The following is a 21,140-nucleotide window of genomic DNA, read 5'->3' on the forward strand; positions in this document are numbered from 1 at the left end:
TCAGCCCTGACATAGTAGTAGAAGAAGGTCAGCACAAAAAGCTATTTTAATGGAAAGAAATCTGAAATCAAACAACAACATTAAATAAAGTTTGCACAATCCAAAAAAATAAAAAATAAAAAATTCTCATGAATAAAACCAAACTAAGATCTCGAAGATTTTTTATACACACATTTACTTGATCAAAACCACAGTGAAAACTAATAATACATTTTATATTCTATTTTATATTCCGTTTCTAATATTTAAGCAGAATTTTCAGCATCATTACACCAGTCTTCAGTGTCACATAATCCTTCAGAGATCATTCTAATATTCTGATTTCATGAACAAGAAACATTTCTTATTTTTATCAGTGTTGAAAACATATGTGCTGCTTCATATTTTGTGTAAACTGATTTTTTGTGATACTTTTTTTTCCAGGATTCTTTGTTGAACTTTAAACTAAAAAGAACAGCATTAATATGAAATGGAAATCTTTTGTAAATGTCTTTAAAATCCCTTTTGTTAAAATGAATGCATCATTGCTGAATAAAAGTATTAATTTCTAAATAACCCCCCCCCCCAAAACATTTTAGAGTTTGGTATCAAATCCCCACCCATGTTCATCATATCGGAAAAGAGCAGCTTGAACATTGTGCTAAACATCTCTTTTTGTGTAACATAGAAGAAAATGATGGATCAATAAAATAATAGTTTACCCAAAAATTGACATCAAGTCACTATTAAAATTCACTAACAAAGGAGCTAATATAAAAGACCACAAATCAAATCTCAGATGAGCTGAAGAATCGAAAGCAAAAAAAATCCTGAATATTTACTCTGATTGCCTTATTCATAGAAGCATGAATGGCATACAGGGCGGTTAGCGTGCTGTACGTTTAACTGGAGGGTTTTGCATGAGGGCCGCAGCGCACAGGCCAGTGAAGAGCAGCAGTGATCAGCAAAACCCCCCAAACCTCTATTTGCATCAAGTGGCAGCAGGGTGGCTTTCCATTCGCCCACAGATGCGATTATTCATCAACTTGCAAATTGCCACATCAAAGTGACGGCGGAGGAGAGCAGCACAGGAGACGGGAGCCGCTCACGGGGGCGACAGAGACGCTGAGGAGGACAGAAGGTCACTGTACACGTTAAGAGCGACTCCTGTGCCTCAGTGTCACCAAACTACTGTATTAAACGCTGCTTAAACACAAGAACATTCTCTGGGACACTGGAATAAGAGTGGACTGTATGACAAAAGCCTTGGTATGAGGAACTGCATGTCATAGTAAGTTACTTTTGCTGGATATTTGACCAATAAACAATCTTTTGTTGGACGTTGAAAAAAAAAAAGTATGCTCATGCTGCTATTAAGATCCAAATGATTACTGGGATATGCAGTACACAGAATATTGTCATTTTGCAATCATTTTGGAAAAAATCACTCGCATACATTTTTACATAAAAAACAACAACAATTAGATGATTTCCAACCAGACACAGTCTTACTCTTGGAAAGTGTAAAACTCACACTGGTTTTGAGGGTAATGGTCTCTTTGGGATGGACGGTAGTTTCCTTGCTGATAGTTTCTGGGGGGCGGGGCATTGCTGTACTGACCGCCCCTATGCTGAGCCTCAAAAGATGGGCCGGCACCAAACAGACCCGCCCCTTGATTTCTGTCCCCATAGTGACTGAAAAGAGAGAGAATACATTAGCATTAACAGAAAATGGAAGTTTACATACATTGAGAATCAGGGATTTTAGCCTCTGGAGGTCATTGAGGTTTTCAAAAATTGTATAGAATTCATTCTTAAATACTTAAAAATGTAATGGGTTGTTTCTTTTTATATTTCTGTCCCAGAATTGGCTGACAGTCTAGGAGAGGGATTTTTTGTTGCTATCAGTAAGTAAATTAAATTAAAGTATTAAAAATTGTTTTTGCAATTGAAATAAAGCTAAAATAAAATTCAATATGAGTGTTAGATGAATAACTTAAAATGAACATTACCTGGAATAAAATATTTAATACATTTAAAACATAAAATTCAAAGAAAATGAAAGAGAAATGTTAACTTGGCAAATACTTGAAACAAAATAAATTTAAGTTGAGCTACTATAATAAAAACAAACAGATATATATAGAGATATTTATATACAACAAACAGATATATATATAGACATATTGAAAAATGATAAAAACAATCAAATTACTGTAACTAAAATCAATTGAAAACTAGAAAATAGATTTTAAATTAAAGCATCAAGAGAAACTATACATTCTCCATCATTATCTTTTATTCTTTTCAATGATGATTATTCTTATCAATGATAATAAAATAACAAAGATTCAAGTTGAAGTACTAAAATGACTAAAATTGAAATAAAGGCCAAACAGAAAAATAATTCTTGATTTTTTAAATTTAAAACCTAATAAAAATGACAAAAGTACATAATTACTAAAACTTAAAATAAAATTAAAACTAAAAAAATATAAAAGGTCAAGTCAAAATATTAAGAAATACTATAAGATAAATAACACTAAAATAACATTGTTTTGGGTTGGAAAAGGTTGATAACTCCGATCTAAAATACTAAAATATCCCTAATAGGCCAAATATTAAAAATTAGAGATCACAGAACTACCTGAAGTCCAACACCACCTGTCTGCACCATCCAATCAAACCCAATTAACAGCTTTCATTAAGAAATTAAGTCTTTGGTGGGCATCATCTGCATACATCTCCTCTAAACACCATGCATAATTCATCTCTCGTCACTGAAGCCTGAATTCGCCAGATGTTTAATTAGCCAGTTTTATACCGACTATTGTGCTAATTTGGTTTCTTCTTACACAATACCACTTAAAAGCATTAAATGCAAGAACTCAAAAATCCCATCCAATCCATCAGTTTATTTGGTTATCACTTACTTGAGCTTTCTGAAAGCTGATTGGCCCAGATGGGCTTGTTGGCGGTTTGGGTTGAATCCCAGTTGAGGTCTCCATGGGCCGCGGTTACTCTGCTCCCAATCACCCGGTTTAAGAACCTTGTTAGGGATCCTGAAGTGAGAAATTGTAATGCATAGATATAAAATATTAAAACATCACTGAAAATCCCATTCAAACTCGCTTTCATGCGAGTATTCAATAGGTCTTAATACTGAATAGTGCAGCACTTACTTCGCCCCTGGTAGGACAACAGCCTTGAACACAAAACCATCATCATACTGCGGATCCTTGAATTTGATTCTGCCAACCAGAAACCATCAGTATTTAAGTACAAACATTTAAGTGCAATGCCTGGATAGATCTCATTCCAGAGCCATTCAGATGAATGGCATCAATCCAGACTTCATCTAAAGTTTTTGTTGAACATCTCAGGGTTTCATGCCGTGTCTGACCTCTAGAGGAACTAGTAAATATCAGCAGGACAAGGCCGATGTTTCAATGCCTGACACACGAGTCCTTGAGTAGCTCATAGAGCTGAAATGACTCAGACTGATACACAAACTAATAAACCAAATGAAAATAGCAACTTAAAAGGAATCTAGATCTATATACTGATCATCAGTGCTATGCATCAGATGATATTTGACCACTTTGAGATTGGCTGATAATCGGTTGATGTGTAAAAGCAACTCTTACCCAATAGCATTGTTGCTGCTGATGTCCCTCAGTGTTGGGATTGGCGACTCCACTGGTCTGAGGAAAAAACAAAGTGTTTCACAGGATTTGTGAGGCTTTAGTTTCAAGTGCCTCAACAGACATCACCCAGGTAATGACAAAACACGGAAAAGCATAAAAAAAAACAAGATAAATGTGTTGTCTCCTTACTTATCTGGTAGAATAGGGTCTTCATCTAGATTTAATATACCTTGGATTCCATGGCAAAGTTCTGCAGGGATCTCAGTGGCCTTGAGAGAGAGGATTGTAATATTAAACCTCAGACTAAGGGATTATTGATAACACTTTAGATCAGATTTATACACTTTATATTTCACTTTAGAAATATACAATTAATATATATACACCTCTAAACTTTTATATAGAAATTTTAAATAATATAAAGATGAAAAAACTAATTTCAGTTAGTTGGCAAGGCAACATTTCTAATTTTCACTCAAATAAAGTACTAATGACAAACTGAAATAAAATAGAATTTTATGTAAATTATCTTGTTTTTTATAATCATAGAGGAAGATCAGTACCTCATGAGATTCTGCAAAGTAGAGTTCCCGGATGAAATCACAAAGAGGGTGGGATTTGCCCACAAACACGACATCACTTCCTAGACTGTTCCTTCTCACTGAAAACAACCATAGGATGGTACAGTCAGCTTACAACACTAACGATAAACCACTTAAGCACAAACTATTTTTTTTTTAATGAAAAAACAATGCAACATGACTGGGCAGTATTTCTTCTTTTATACTGTTTGGCTATAAAAGAATATGCCTCACCCTCCTCTGGGGACAAATCAGTGTAGACGTCTGCTAAAGCTGCTCGTAACCTCCGCTCGTCGACAAACGGCAACAAAGCAACACCTGTCGAGAGGAGAAGAGCAAATCACAATGACAGAAAGCATAATACAGTACTCACTGCTTCTAATCAGACTGTGAAGCTCAAAGTTAAGTGCTGACCCTGCCAGGCATACTTCTTCCCATTCAAATCAATGGCAAAGTCATCAGGGTAGAAATCAATGATTGAGGATAGCTGTTAAAGACAGATAAAAAAAAAAAAGTATATTAAAATTCATGTCCCTGGTCTTACTGTGCACAATTATGGAGCAGTATGTATGTCAATATAAAGAAAAATCTAAAATAAATAATAATAATCTTATTTTTCTCAAATAAGAAAAAAAAAAATAAAAAAATCCAAAATCTAAAATAAAATACAGTACTCACTGCTTCTAATCAGACTGTGAAGCTCAAAGTTAAGTGCTAACCCTGCCAGGCATACTTCTTCCCATTCAAATCAATGGCAAAGTCATCAGGGTAGAAATCAATGATTGAGGATTCCTGTTAAAGACAGATAAAAAAAAAAAAGTATATTAAAATTCATGTCCCTGGTCTTACTGTGCACAATTATGGAGCAGTATGTATGTCAATATAAAGAAAAATCTAAAATAAATAATAATAATCTTATTTTTCCCAAATAAGAAAAAAAAAAATAAAAATCCAAAATCTAAAATAAAATAAAAATCTACAAACAAAAAAAAAAAAAAAAAAAAAAAATCAATAAGCTTAATTAAAAAAAAAATACAAACAATTAATAAAACTACAAAAATATTAAATTACAAAAAAAAAAAAAGACAATTATAAAGATGAATTAAAAAAAATAAAACAAAAAAATAGAAAGTTTTAAATAAAAGATTAAAAAGTAAAAAAAATAAAAAAGGAATAAGATTTATATTTTTAAAAATTGAATATAAATAATTTTTAATGCAACTTTAAAATTGCATTTTGAGAAATAAAAAAAAAAGAAATTAAATTGCTTGTCTTGCACATTTAATGATAGCTATAAATGAATATATTACTGAAAATAACGGAATGAACACAATCTGAAATAAGAAAACAAATGGATACAATAGGTGCTTGCCCCTAATAAATCTGCCGATTAGGTATTAAAAATAAAATAAAAAAAAATGAGCCATTTTTTTCATGATCTAATTCAATTCTCAAAAGTCAAATTTAGCTCTGCATTCTCTATCATTTAAAATGCATTACAGCAGCGGTCAGATGTAAATCTGTCACTCACTGGGTCCGTCATCAGAGCTCTCCATGTTGGTGGCAGGAAGTTTCCACTGGCGGCAGGAAATACACCCATAAGCTGCTCCAGAGGTTTGAACTACAAATGAGGAAATATGATGACACCGAGTTAAATCAACAGTCAACACATCAGCAATACAAGAACAATGCACTGACACACAAACACTTATGCACGATGTGTTTTGGCTCAGTGCTGCAATGTGTTTCAAATTACCGGTTTGGTCCCTTTCTCGAAATCGCTGAACATGCCCTTGATGTCTTTGAAGTCAGAGGCAAACGGAGCATAATGAAAGGGAAAATACCACTTCCAGGACGCGCAGCCCTGTGACATAAAAACAGACACTTAGAGACTGTCCGTCGTACCACACAAAGACAAGTTAAATACATCTTCAGTTACTTCAATCAGAAACGCTCGATTTTAAAAAGACCTTCAATCCAAGTCATTCTTAAGACCTCTTCCATTAGCCTGTCATACTTACATTTTCAATGGGAGACCTTGATACACCGTCAAATTTATAGCTCAATTAACACTCCAGAGGGCATTTAGACCAGACAGTTTAAGAGAGAGCCTCAACAAAAGACACACAAACTATTAAAAGACCACAATTTCTGGATTTAGTCAATGTCTATTACCTATGTCATCAACATTTACAAGAATTTTTAAGTAGATAAACATTTAAAATGTACAAGCCCCAAAAAACTGATCCAAATACAAGCAGGGAAAATTCATTAAGAAAGAAAATAAGGACAAATCTGTAAATGTATGCCTGTACCTGCATTGCTTTTACTACGGTTGGGAGTTAATTCATTTCTGCAAATCAATTCTTTCAAATGGCACTTTACAATGAATCTTCAAATCAAAAGATTCAAGATCCAATTATTCATTTCATTTGTCACGCAAAGCTGTTCATAAAGTCCCAGTGGGCATTTTACATTTTCTGTCAACATCATATGTAGGGAAATATTGTTTATTAATAAATATATACATTTTTATTTATATAAATATTGCAAATTTTATTTGTATAGCAGCTTTCGCAAGCAGCCTGACATAAAATCATGACGTTAATGCTTATAATATTAATATCTTCATGGCTCATAGTCACATTTAGCTGAGCTGGGTGATAATATCATTACATATATACATATACACACACACATATAGTAAATTCTGCGAGATTATAAACACATTAAGCACTTGAGTTTTTCTATACATTACACAACACTTAATAGAAGTACTGTATGAAGTTAAAGTTGAATGTATCATATGTTCAACTTTAAATATAATTGCTGGGTGATAATATATTACTAAACAATTTAGACATTCCAAAAGAAGATAAGCTCTTCAAGCAATATCTTGCATTAACTGAATACTTATATAATATTAACTCAATCTATGACTACTCCTCTGGTAAAAATTCATTTTAACTTCAAAGAAAATTATAATTTCAGATAACACACACACACACACACATACATACATATATATATATATATATAGCAGCAGTGAGACTCCATAATGAATCGGTTCAGCGGTTCCCGTGGGACGGCTCTCGTCTGCCGAGCACATGGAGCGAGTGCAGACCGTGCATAAATATATAGAGCTCCAATTATAGCGGACAAATCCCTGCACATAGAACTCTAATCAACCAGAGATCTGCTGGAGAGAACGGAGCTCTAATGACTGAATTTCAAGCTTAAGATCAAGACCCTGCATTAAAACTCAACTAGATAACACTAACCGGCTCAAAGAGCAGCGCAAAGCTGTTTGATCCTCAAGCTGGTGAACAAACAGAAAAAGCAAAGGAGATTCTTGAACATTTGATGGATCTGCTTTAAAACGAGATGCGAAAACTGTTCATTTCTAAATCATAATTCAAAAGGAGATAAAATATAAAAGGTAAGAAAATAGTGTGATTTTGATCAAAACAAAAGACAAAAGTGTGTAATATCCATGCCGGTTTTAGGCGGCCTACACCGTGTCACAACACTAATTGACTGTGAATCAACCTGGTTAAGGCCCAAGGCTTTAGCAACTGTTAGCAAGTTTTATTCACCAAAGATGCATTGAACTGATTAAATTCCAAATAAATGCTGTTCTTTTAAATATTTTATTCAAAGAATCATGAAAAAAAAAGAATTGTTTCCACTAAAATATTAAAGGCCCCATATTGTCAAAACTGAAATTTCATGGCTTTTTTCATGATTACTGAGGTCTAGGGGCTATTTAACTACCATATAAGTTTCAAAACAGTCAGTCCACAGTAAAATGCACACAGCCTGCATAAAGTAGCTGTGATTTTTCACGAACCGTTGTGACTTCCGTAAAAAGTTGACGTCAGAACTAGTCACCGCCTTCAGTCACCACCCCGAGCACCGCCCACCGTCCCACTCTCCTTTTGCCAAACCCCCAGACAACATCGGCCGACCTGTAACGTTACACTCTCACTCAAAGGATGGACGATCTGACAGGATTGTTACTATGAGGTGGCTCACATCTAACGTGTATAGTAAAGACAAACTCACCATCTATCTAGTCATGATGAAGATGTATATACATTTCAATTTCAGCAGGCAACTATTTTTACAGCTACATTATTGTTCCAGCCACAATTAATCACAACAATGTATATACAATTACAAATGATTATATATAAATCGTCAGTTTGTTGATTTACACACATGCACACAGACATTATTTCATACAAGACATAGTCGTGAGATGCAAGAAACTGACATATGGCAAGAAATCTGTAGACGCGCCCATAACAACAAAAGACAATACTTTATTGAACCTTTTCTGATAAGTGTGCACTGCAAACGAGAGCTTTTTGACGATTGTTTCTGTCCAGTCTGCTCATTTGATTGTGTTTAACCACAGTTGTCGTCGGTTTTTTGTCTAGCAGTGGCAGCAGATATGCGATCAGATTTCTAATTTGAGGCTGCATTACGTTGATTCTGGCACCCAACATCACAACAAGATGATATTTTAAGCTCCTTATGTAGCCGAATCTGCACTGGTTTGAATGGGCCGCCTCCAGTTTCCCCTTTGTTTTGCTGCCTCCAGCTAGCGCTGTGACGTCGGCTGACCCTAGTTACCTGTGGTTGGCCTGGCCGTGCGTCACTCAGAAAACAACAGGCCAATCAGAAGAGAGGCTCATGAATATTAATTAGACAGGCCAAAAACGCCCTGTTCTCAGCAGAAAAAATATATTGAGATGGTTTTTGGTACTTATACCGCAAATATATATTCTTAAGGACATCAAGACTTAAAATAAATCTCCAGAAAGGTGTAAAAAAATGTGACCTTTGAGAAACACGACTATTTTTAATATTGATTGAAGTAATGGCTGCTAAAAATAAGCTGTGTCAACACATGAATCAATTAAACTAACTTTTTAAATTTTTAATTGCAATAACACTTCACAATATTCCTGTTTTACTGTATTTTTGATCAAATAAATGCAGCCTTGAAACAGCAACAAATGTCATTATCAAACATACAAAAGTACACTTTTACATTTTGTTATATTCTGAAAGCGAGCATTTCAAATTGGCAAAACCACAAATGAGTGATTACATTTTTGATGGATTTGTAACAGAATAATTTTGACATACTAAATTCATTGTTAGGTCATAAATTAACAACTAAAACCTAATTCTATGCAATGCAAATTATATTTTTATACACACGCATAAATATGTGCCTCTTACCTAGTATAATAAGTTAAAACTGATTTATTTTTATATAAAACCATTTTACATGCAGTGTATGCATTCATTATATAGACACTATGCACATTATTTGAAGAACAGCATTCAGCATGATCTGAAATCAGGGGTTTTTACATACATACACACTAGGCATGGGCCGGTATGAGATTCTGACGGTATGATGACCTTAGATAAAAAAAATATATATATTGCGGTTTCACGGTATTATGATTACAGCTCTAAAATTTTATTTTTAAATGTCTGGGTAAAAAAAGAACAACTTTTCTTCCACTGAACACAATATATTTTATTTTTAAAAAACATAGCACATTTTGGAGCAATAAACATGTCAGGCTAAATAATTAAAATAATAATTGAATTCTTCTTAATTCAATTAAGTGCAGTCACTTAAGTGAGCCTAAACCTGCAGCTCAATAATCAAAAACATAATCAAAACATAATTTGTAAAAAAAAAAAAAAAAAATGCAGTCATTAAACCTGCAGCTCAACAAGGTTTTTGGAGACACGCTCACTTTCTACACATTCATCTTTCAGTCCAAGTTATGATGCAGGAATGTTCACCTTTCCTGAATTAAGTTTGGAGAGGTGAGGTACAAGGATGTGTGTGCACACACATACACACAAGGAAAGAGAGAGCGCGAGTGTCTCTCACACACACACACACACACACAGTCTTTCTCCGTACAACACTCAAACAGTGGCAAAGACACCTGTGAGCCAGCAGTTTGTTTGTATTTTAAATGTCGTGATTTTGAACAGATGTAAACAATGGCAGGAGGCTTAAAAGTATAGACGTGATACCAGCTAAATTTAATTATTTTACTAAATCGCAGAAACGTAGTACTTTAGTCTGCTATTCCCCGCTCTGTGAAGTAACGTGAAGGAGGAAACTAGTTCTACCTCGGTAGCAAGCCAAATAGTATTTATTTCAACACTGAAACAAACGGTGAGTGGGTCTCTGTCTTGATCGGGGGTGAAAGAGGGAGAAAAGACGACACCGATATAATAGTTTATGTACAACCTGGAAGTATTTATTTAGCAATCGGCGCTAAAACGTCATCTGTACGGAACATCGTTGTGTACAGAACATGGTTAGTCTACGTTACCCGAAAAATTCCCATACGGCAGACTTCGACTTTTTCGACGGGGGGAAAAGTTCCAGGGATTCACCTCCTTTGGCATACACACGGTCTCTCTCCGTACAACACTCAAACAGTGGCAAAGACACCTGAGAGCCAGCAGTTTGTTTGTTTTTTTAAATGTCGTGATTTTGAACACAGGTAAACAATGGCAAGAGGTTTAAAAGTATAGATGTGATATCAGGTAAATTGAATTATTGTGGTAAATCACAGAAACGTAGTACTTTAGTCTGCTATTCCCTGCTCTGTGAAGTAACGTGAGGGAGGAAACTATTTGACGTTAGCTAGTTAATTAGCCATGTTATCTACCTCGGTAGCAAGCCAAAACACTGAAACAAACGGTGAGTGGGTCTCTGTCTTGATCGGGGGTGAAAGAGGGAGAAAAGACGACACCGATATAATAGTTTATGTACAACCTGGAAGTATTTATTTAGCAATCGGCGCTAAAACGTCATCTGTACGGAACATCGTTGTGTACAGAACATGGTTAGTCTACGTTACCCGAAAAATTCCCATACGGCAGACTTCGACTTTTTCGACGGGGGGAAAAGTTCCAGGGATTCACCTCCTTTGGCTATCCTACACACAGGTGACTCTCACTGACTGCTAGAGCCAACCAGAGGGGGAGGGCTCGTGTGACTCGCTACACTCTTCGCTGCATACAACCTGAGGGAGTCCTGCACTTTCTGTCTTTGACGACACGTAAAAAAACTGCGCATACCCCAGGAACGGTATAACTAAATTTTTTTGTGGTTTTGAAACCGTGACTTTTCCAAACCGCAATATACCTTGAAACCGGTTATCGTCCCATGCCTAATACAGACACACACACACTTAAAATAAAGCTTAAACTAAGCTATATAAAATAAGTTAACTATGGACAAAAACAAACAAACAAATAAATAAAATTACAACCAAATTACTACAACTTTAAAATGAAAACTGTTAATTTATTAAGTTTCATGAACTGTTAGATATTAATAAAACTATAATAGTGACTTAATGGCACTAAAACAACACTGTGGAAAACCCAATTAATGGAAGACATCATGAAAAACACACAATTGATCTAATGAAGCATGTAAACAGTAGTTGAGGTGTGTGCACCAGTGACTTACCTGATAATAGTACCTGAGCACCCAGCACAGGCCCTCCACGTATGACTTCACCACTTTCTTTCGAAACTCATCATCCGTCGCGTCCACGTCAAATTTGGTTTTGTAGTAACGCTGTTTCCAGCCCTCCTCCCATAACCTGTGAAACACATTTACAAGACAGTCACAGATACATACACCTCTCAGTTTGTTGTCTTCTCCAAAGACAGGCCTGAATTCATTAAACCGAAAACAGGCTCTCCTGTGCCAAACCAAGCGGGTTCACTTATATGCATATGCACGCCTATGAGAATTTCCTACTTTGTCGGGCTCCATTAAGAGGCGACGGGGAAACTTGTTTTCCACCTTAGCACTGGTCAGGATGTTTTGACATGCTCTGGAAATGCAGCTCACATAATCAAGGATGAGCTGCATCTGTCTAGTGTAACCTCTACAGCTTCCCACTTGGGACACGGAAAACCTCCATGAATACCAATTGAACCCAATCGATTTAGACCGCGTTGGAAAGCTAATCACTGAAACATTTGCTGTATTAATCACTGGCGGTACAGAGATGCATCAGTGAGAGACTCCTGCAGGATTCACACAGATATTTGAGTAGGGATGTGCAAAACATTTTAAAAATCATCTAGTTTGTGGATTTCCTTATCGACTAGCGGCCTCAAGGAAGGCTGGTATAATTAAGCTAGTTTCAGACTCACCAGACCAGAATTGGAAAGGTATATGGGGCATTTGCAAATGATACACATCTTTTAAAAACAGAAAAACAAAGCAGATTGCAAAAGTCTTGAGATGCATGCAAGACTATTTCCAAGTTGATGCAATGCTCCAACGAATAATTTTTTTTTTAAATAAAAATAAACAAAATTAAATGAATTACTAAAAAAAACTAACAAAAAAAAGATACATCATACCACTTTACAACAAATTTCAGTTTGTTAATATGAATAAACAAAAAAAATTCTAATGTAGTTGGTTAACTAAAGCATTTGTTCTCAAAAAGAATTTATTAAATTTCAAAAACAGAAAAACCAAGAGCAACGTAACAATGCCAATCACGAGATGCATGCTATTTTGGCTCTAAAGAATCAAAAATAAACTAATACAAATTAAAATAATAATAATACTTTACAATAAGGTTCCATTTGTTAACATGAATTAACAATAAAAAAAAATTATAATGTTGATCATTTAAAGCATTTATTAAATTAAAAAGTGAATTTGATTCAATGCTTTATGGTGCAAAAAAAACTCAACAACATTTATATAACAAATAAAGATATAAGATATCAGTGATTCTTTACAATGGGTTCAATTTGTTAACATTAACTACATCTAACAATAAAAAGTAATTCTACAGCACTGATTAAGCTTCATTAAACGGTCATTTCAAAATTTACCAATACATTATCTGTTAACAATATTTAATGGACCCGGACTAATATGAAATAACAATGAACGGTAGTATTTTTTCAATTGTTAATTAAGGTTAACAAAGATGAATAAATACTGTAACAAATGAATTGTTCATTGTAAGTAAAATTTTAGTTAATGCATTAATCAATGGGACCTTATTTATTTTGAAAGTTTTCATATAATTCTAGTCAGCTACTGGACAACTACTCCGCATTGTGGCCCATTTCTAGTGTTTTGTTGTCATTACCTGACATTATCTTCTGGTTCCGGTTCGCTGTCACTGTCCTCAGCTTTACGTTTCACACCACGATTATCCATGTCATTACTGGCTCCAGCAGCACTCTGAAAGGAAGCACAAAAACACTGTTATACACTTAAAATTAATGAGTCATATGCTGAGGTCGCAGACACTGTCAAAGCATAAAGCCGTTTAAAAAAAATTATTTTACAAACAGCAGGAGCAAGAGAAAAAGATACACGCCTTTCCATTTTTCATCATGGCCCTCAAGGACTGAGCTGCTTCCTGAAAAATACAGAAACAGCTGACTTGACCAAATGTTCAATCAAGGTAACAAAACGAGCATGAAACTCAGGACGAATACAAAAGCTTCTATGCAGTACAGCAGCCGAGTTCTTGCAGTAAAGATCCCATTCATGTTCTCCACAAAGAATGTGATTTTAACAATAATGCAGGACTCTTTCACTGCAAAAATACAACGAAAAAAGCTCTGAGATGTTGATTAAACAATGACATGATGCTGTAGAAACCACAAGTTGGTTGAATTATGTTCAATGGAATTTATTGCAAAAGAGCTCAGAAGAATCTATTATATTTATCAGTCAAAAGTTCGAGGTCTGTAAAAAACTTTATCATGTTTGTGAAAAGTCTCTTTAGCTCACCAAGGCTATATTTATTTGATCAAAATACAGTATTTTTGTGAAATATTACTAAGATTTATTGTAAAAACTGTTTTTTTATTTGAAGATTTTATAATGAACTTATTTCTGCAACGCAAAGCTGAATTTTCAGCATCATTACGCCAGGCTTCAGTGTCACATGATCTTCAGAAATCATTCTAATATGCTGATTTGCTGCTCAAGACACATTTCTGTTCATTAGCAATGTTGAAAACAGTTGTGCTGCTTCCTATTTTTGCAGAAACTATCATTTGAGGTTTTTTTTTTTTTAGCACTCGTTGATTTACCGTGGTTCATATTAACAAATCACAAAGACAGCGAAGGCAGACCTGATTGCGTTGATTTCCCTGCATCCTCATATCATATGCAGTTTGTCTGGCGTTCTGCACTGCTATGGGTCTGTCTCTGCCACCCAGAGCCCGAGGGGCAAACTGGCCACCAGGGACAAACGATGGACCCTGGTCTGCCTGCGAAGAGAGCAATTCACACGTGTTCATGATTTAGATACTTCTGCAGACTTTAGATTTACCACAATGAAAGTTCTGTGATTTTAAAGAAACATATATATATATTGGTTCATACATGTTAAAATTTGATTCACCACCACCGCCATAAAAATGTGTGTTATTTGCATGATATAAATGCACATTCATTGTGAGTGAATGCATGATTTTGCAGGGTCATGATACAAACCATTCAGCCACTGTCAGCTAAATTAAACGACCTTGTGAATGAATTCAACTCACCGTCTCTCTCAAAGGAACTGTGGATGTATGTGTTAACATTTCAAAAGGAATTATTGGTAAACCTCTACACATTTAATTGCTTCCAAAAACTGTTTAGAAAGAGAAGCACATTTTCACTCACTTTCATTCGTTTTTTCTTTTCCTTCATTCTCCGTTTAAAACTCTCCTGCAAGAAATAAAAGGCCATGATGAGCCCGATGAAGTGCACATTTCTGTATCATAATCATCGGTGTGAACAGTCATCAACAATATCTATTGTGTGCCCTCACGTCATCGTCTTTGCGCTTTTTGAAGATGTTGTCCTCTGCCACCCCTACGGCTTGCATAATGAGCTCGACACGCTCGAGATTGACAAAGCCGTTTTCTGTTAAGTAGCCCTATAGAGAGAAAAATAGAGCTCATTTATACATTTCTCCCTTCAATCAATTCCATATGGTTAAATCAAGTCACACCATTGAATATAATAAATTAAAACCATTTTATGCTGACTTCAAGCATACAGTACATGGGATAAATAGACACTGAAATATTCACCCCGGTCTTATGCACAACATCTTTGTAGATGCCAACCAGACGATCGATGGCGCCCTCTCTGTATGAAGACAAATGAGAGTCAGAACTCACAGTAGAGCACACTGAAACGACAGACTAAATAAAGCAGCTTCTGTAAGTGTACCTGATCTCAAGAGACGGTAAGTGGGGCAAGAAGTCGTTTCCCACAAAGAAACACATAAACACCCAGTCGTCGACACTCCGCTCAAAGTTGAATGGGAAGGGCAGGCTGGCCATTGTCAACTCCCTCTCCAGATACTGAAATGAGAATTTTTTTTTTTATATCCAAACAAATTCAGATAAATATATTATCCGTTTACTAGCAATATGGTTTTCCAAACATTTTAGCACACATTCACATTACCCAGGTTTTGTGGCAGCAAATTTTGCACATGCAAACATCACATTTTCCTTATAAAGTATAAAAATCTAGATTAAACTACCAATAATCGGACACATTTAAACTACGTTAAAAGCATAAAACACTTTAAAATTTGCTGAAAATTCTCAGGCCATTCAAGATGAAGAGGAGTTTGTTTCTTCATGGGAACAGATTTGGAGAAATTTAGCATCCCATCACTTGCTCACCAATGGATCCTCTGCAGTGAATGGGTGCTGTCAGAATGAGAGTCCAAACAGCTGATAAAAACATCACAATAATCCACAATTAACCCAGATTAACTGCAGAGGATCCATTGGTGAGCAAGTGATGTCATGCTAAATTTCTCCAAAACTGAAAAACAAACTCCTCTTTATCTTGGACGGCCTCAAGCAGAATAAATTTTCAGCAATTTTTCCATTTCTGAGTGAACCATTTCTTTAAAGTGGAACAAACAAACCTCTCGTAACACAGACAGTCGGATGAATATGAACTCCTGTTCTGATACTGGAACTGTGTCTGCAAATTCATCATGCTGAGAGAGAAAACACACAATATAAGTTCATACATAGAGTTGATGTGAAGCTCTGGGTTGATGGATGGAGATTGGAGAGGATGAGTCAATTACCTCGCCCTGTTTTTCTCGGGCCAGCCCCTGACAATCTTTGATCTCATGGCCCATCTGACCACACAGGGCGCAGGGTCTGGGTTTGTTGGGTTTAAACTCTTCTCTTATAATGGTAAAGTTGGGTTCATGTGTCGCCAAACCCAACATGATCAAATCAGCTGAAAAAAACAAAACAAACAAAGACAGAATTAAACCTGTAATTATAAAGTTCACTGAACTCTTTTTTTAAAATGGGCAGTTCATAATACTTTTCAGCCAGCAACGTTTTAGAGAATGGTGACAAAAAGATAAAACGCTTATATTACATAAACATGCAGCTAATGTTCTTCATAAATGTAAATAATGGAAGCTTTCAGTCAGATTGATATTTTGAAGTATCTCCTCTCCAGGCTAATCAAATGCAACATGTTTCCTCATTCATCCACTTAGTGCATTAATACTACTGGAATGACGTTGTGCATCAGATCCTCTTATACATACTAATAAACAATGTTGGGGGTAACACATTACAAGTAACGCGAGTTACATAATCTGATTACTTTTTCAAGTAATTAGTAAAGTAACGCATTACTTTTTAATTTACAAGAGAATATCTGAGTTACTTTTTCAAAAAAGTAACGCCAGTTACTTTGTTTTCCCATTTATTGACTGACTGCCCTCCTGTCCCCATATTTGGAGAAATCGGAAGTGCAGAGGCGTTGTGTGCGCTGTGTAAACATGATGTTACTGTAGTTCTAGACTAAATGTGAATGTGCATTAATTCATCCCACTCACAAAAAACTGATTTAGTATTCATCAAAATGAATTAAAACAGTGAAATGCAAACTCAGAATATGACGCAAACCTGCAATAATTAAACATGTTAAATAACACGAATGTATCTAATCCCATTTTATTAACCAATATCTTTGCTGCTGACCTTTGATGATCCAGTTCAACCATACTAATAAGCAAAAATGACTTTAGATAAACTAACAATTGTGCTTCATTGTTTTTTTTATTGCTGAAGTGTGTTTCTTCTCCTGCGTTCTACTGTACAGACGTGAATTTACTCTTCCTTCAGCCTGAGGTTTATTCATTACACTTTTTGGTGTAAAAGGGTTTTTACATTTGCTATAAATAGAACTTCTTATATTAAATACAATCAAGCCCTGCTCATATTTAAAAAGTAATGCGAAAGTAATGTAATGCATTACTTTCCATAAAAAGTAACTAAGTAACGTAATTAGTTACTTTTTAGGGAGTAACGCAATATTGTAATGCATTACTTTTAAAAGTAACTTTCCCCAACACTGCTAATAAAACCAGACAGATTTAATAATTCCCTCTCAAAATCAGTCCACAACATTTGTTATGTTGTGCAGCTTAAAGTCATCATGAAACTTAAGTTTTAGTACAGTATTGAGACATATCGTGAAGTGAAATGGCTATTGAAAAAGAAAAAAGTTGAATAGGGCTTTTAATTATTTGTGAAACAATCTGAATGTGATTGGCTTATTAGTAGTGCAAATTTACATACATTATAGACGTCAAGTGAACATATTACAGGAAGAGCAAGTTAGGAAATTAGTCAAATTCTAAATTATAAACAAAAATAATGCACCAATAAATTTAGATTCATAAATAAGACTAGTAACAACCTGTAAGAAAATATGTAGGGTTAATTTTATTTTCCTCTTTACACTTTCAGAGTTGTGTTCACTAAAGCCAATTTCAACATTTTAAAACTTTAAAAGGTGAAACACTTTACCATCAGCTCCACAGAGACAGTGATGTGTGTTTGGGTCATGGTTTGGCTGAGCTGGAAAAGAACATGACCCAAATGAGACATAAGACCAATGAAAATCTTTGCAAGTCACATTTCAGACATTATTAGTCTTATCCTTAAGCATCTGCATTATTAGAAAATGTTTGAAGTTGCTCATTCAACACAACAGAATAGGAAAAGGCTTCAATGAATAAATCACAACAAATCAAATCAATATTTCAAAAGACTAACAATAAGACCATAACCCGAATTCTCAGCTCTACCTCTCTGTCTTCTGATGAAATCCATAATTTTATGCTCTCCTTCTCCAGGAACACTGGCATCTGACAAGAAAACCTGCAGGACAAAGTATTTATTTATTGATTACATCCCACAGCAGAACAAAAACTCCAAATGTTACAGTTGATTTGAGGAGTCGTGTGACCTACTGTGATATTGCGCCATCCAGGGTCATTGGTAAGCCTGTCTGCGACGTAATAACGCAAGCATTTGGCCAAATTATCCATGAATTCGGTCCCCTAAACACAAAACAGGAAAACTACTAATTACATCTGACAAAAACACAGCCTAAGATTTCCTGCAGTCCTTAAATTATGAACAAGGAAACAGAGTGGAGAAACTGTAGATAATGTTTGGCCTGAACATAATCAGAGGAACCACCCAAGATTTAAGAACACTTACAGGGGTGATACAGTTACTGTCAAAACGCTCTTTTATTCCCTCGGGTGGCAGGTAACCACCTAAAAAGAGAAACATATATCAAGCTGGGAAACCAGAACATGTGTACAAACACCAAATCTAATTTTAGTGCACATTTAGTGTTTATATACAGCTTAAACATTAATAGATGTGTTGGTTCTCTCACCTCTCTGAATAACTTCTTCCCTCATTTTATTTTTCTCCTCTACAAGCTCCACTCCTTCTTTAGATGCCCGGAAGCGTCTTGAGCGCTGCTGGTTCATTTTGGCACGAGGAGCCTACAAACAATTCAAGATGATTCACAGATGAGGAGCACAAGAAATGGTTACTGAAAGACTGTTAGACTGTCGTCTAACTCCTGAATTTAAGTGCATTATTAAACTGAATATCCAATTTAATGACCCAGAAATGACTTTTCTGTACAGAGATTCAGCAGAAATACTGAAAGCACAACGTGCACGCAGTGTCAAACAGGCCTAATAGAGATATTATGAAGGACGATACATACCACACCATCAATTGCCATGTACAGAACCCGTCTCGGTCGAACGATGTTAAAGAGACGGTCAATATATTCGAAAATGGCAACCATCATTTCATCTTCATTTTTAGGTGCTGGCCTGCAAAAAGTTAAAATAATGTTGTAATAAAAGCCACCTAAAAACATATTGAATAAATACATTAATGAGAAAACCTCACTTGTCCTCTGGATGTGTGCACGGGTGAATAATTCCATTCATGTCTAGATACAGGATGTCAAACTCCACTTCATTTGGATTGGGTTTGCTGGTATCAACTGGGATTTTAATGCCATTGTACTCCTTGGCCTGAGAAGAAATTAAGATTATTTACACATACATATATATGCATGCATGCATACATACATACGACCCTGGAGCACAAAACCAGTCATAAGTCGCTGGGGTATATTTGTAGCAATAGCCAAAAATACATTGTATGGGTCAAAATTATAAATTTTTCTTTTATGCCAAAAATCATTAGGATATTAAGTAAATATCATGTTCCATACAAATATGTTGTAAATGTACTACCGTAAATATATTTAAACGTAATTTTGGATTAGTAATATGCATTGTTAAGAAATTCATTTAGACAGTTTTACAGGCGATGTTCTCAATATTTAGATTTTTTTGCACCCTCAGATTCCAGATTTTCAAATAATTGTTAACTCTGGCACATAACGTCCTATCCTAACAAACCACACATCAATGGAAATCTTATTTATTCAGCTTTCAGATGATGTATAAATCTCAATTTCGAAAAATTGACTCATGACTGCTTTTGTGGACCGTCCAGTGTCTCACATAAAAGATATTAAAACCTAAATGACATATGTTTTGACATCGCAGTCTTAAAACCTAGTAAACGGTCAAACTACTTCAGTTACAATGCATTATAGCAACGTTTTGCAGCGAAATGTTACTGATTTGGTACTTGAGCCCACTTCCTCGTTACAATTGGCTGAAAATTTGCATACATCTCTGTGATTGGTTGGTTGTTCGAGCGGTCTTATATATGTAGGTACCCTAAAAATGCTGTCTAGGTAATAACCTTCAAAGATGTTTGGAACACAACCATGCATTCGCATCTCTAATTTAACCAGAGTAAACGTGTATTCAACCAAAACATCGACTGCAATTAAAACCACGTGAACTGAAACACACAAATACAACCTATAATAAACAGCTGAGAGCCAGGACCGTAAAACTCATTTGATTACAACCAACATGAGCAGAACTAAATGAGTAATTACGCAATTAATTAAACAGTCAATGAGATGCTAGTGTGTCTCACCTTCTCCTCAAGACAGTGTACTATTATTGACGGATACTTCCGACTCAACCAGCGGAAAAACGCGGGGACACCCATCTCCCGTAAAATACAGCACTTCTGAACGAAAGAGCAACTTTAAAAACGATTAAAAACAGCGGAACACGCAGAAGGATTAAAACGGCTAACAAACACAGCGCACGCAGCTTATTTACCCCAGTACACTTTGAGTGACTTCCGGGTCATCAGGAAGTGACGCTAAACGCGCCTGCTCCAAATCAACTGCTACAAACACCAATAAAGGTGTGAAAAATAATCATAAAAAATAGATAAATAATTATAAGACAATGAAAATTTGACTTAATATTTCTTATCAATCATATTATTATAAATTATGATTAGCCTATTATTAATAATGGCTCCTGATCTTTTCTGATTTTTTAAATGTTACACTAGGCCTATAGCCAGAATTAAAACTAGAATTTTTTTATTTTTAAATTAAACTTCA

At 35.3% G+C, this 21,140-nt stretch overlaps 1 protein-coding gene across 3 annotated transcripts in view; it reads right to left on the reverse strand.

Moving 5' to 3' along the window:
* LOC107548427 (5'-3' exoribonuclease 2-like) overlaps nt 1–20,881 on the reverse strand; it is a 30,241-nt gene extending 9,360 nt beyond the window's left edge. The window contains exons 1-29 of one of the 3 annotated variants that reach the window (XM_016229092.1): nt 20,848–20,879; nt 20,657–20,752; nt 19,541–19,668; nt 19,350–19,461; nt 19,008–19,119; nt 18,824–18,882; nt 18,571–18,660; nt 18,406–18,478; nt 18,125–18,175; nt 16,375–16,532; nt 16,207–16,281; nt 15,492–15,625; nt 15,350–15,407; nt 15,085–15,192; nt 14,937–14,981; nt 14,399–14,536; nt 13,633–13,674; nt 13,399–13,493; nt 11,739–11,874; nt 5,964–6,071; nt 5,739–5,828; nt 4,622–4,694; nt 4,442–4,525; nt 4,190–4,287; nt 3,816–3,895; nt 3,627–3,683; nt 3,162–3,230; nt 2,913–3,041; nt 1,514–1,674 (exon numbers count right to left, since the gene is read on the reverse strand). In XM_016229092.1, the coding sequence (XP_016084578.1) occupies nt 1,514–1,674; nt 2,913–3,041; nt 3,162–3,230; nt 3,627–3,683; nt 3,816–3,895; nt 4,190–4,287; nt 4,442–4,525; nt 4,622–4,694; nt 5,739–5,828; nt 5,964–6,071; nt 11,739–11,874; nt 13,399–13,493; nt 13,633–13,674; nt 14,399–14,536; nt 14,937–14,981; nt 15,085–15,192; nt 15,350–15,407; nt 15,492–15,625; nt 16,207–16,281; nt 16,375–16,532; nt 18,125–18,175; nt 18,406–18,478; nt 18,571–18,660; nt 18,824–18,882; nt 19,008–19,119; nt 19,350–19,461; nt 19,541–19,668; nt 20,657–20,731 (2,638 nt within the window). In that variant the 5' untranslated portion in view covers nt 20,732–20,752; nt 20,848–20,879. Of the gene's footprint in view, nt 1–1,513; nt 1,675–2,912; nt 3,042–3,161; nt 3,231–3,626; nt 3,684–3,815; nt 3,896–4,189; nt 4,288–4,441; nt 4,526–4,621; nt 4,695–4,926; nt 5,000–5,738; nt 5,829–5,963; nt 6,072–11,738; nt 11,875–13,398; nt 13,494–13,632; nt 13,675–14,398; nt 14,537–14,936; nt 14,982–15,084; nt 15,193–15,349; nt 15,408–15,491; nt 15,626–16,206; nt 16,282–16,374; nt 16,533–18,124; nt 18,176–18,405; nt 18,479–18,570; nt 18,661–18,823; nt 18,883–19,007; nt 19,120–19,349; nt 19,462–19,540; nt 19,669–20,656 lie in introns of all 3 variants that reach the window. The other 2 variants (XM_016229091.1, XM_016229094.1) reach the window with 2 other exon arrangements.
* Nucleotides 20,882–21,140: the final 259 nt, after the last annotated feature.

The sequence above is a fragment of the Sinocyclocheilus grahami genome, unplaced genomic scaffold, assembly GCF_001515645.1.
Source record: "Sinocyclocheilus grahami isolate Dianchi unplaced genomic scaffold, SAMN03320097.WGS_v1.1 scaffold347.1, whole genome shotgun sequence".
Taxonomy (NCBI): Eukaryota; Metazoa; Chordata; class Actinopteri; order Cypriniformes; family Cyprinidae; genus Sinocyclocheilus; species Sinocyclocheilus grahami.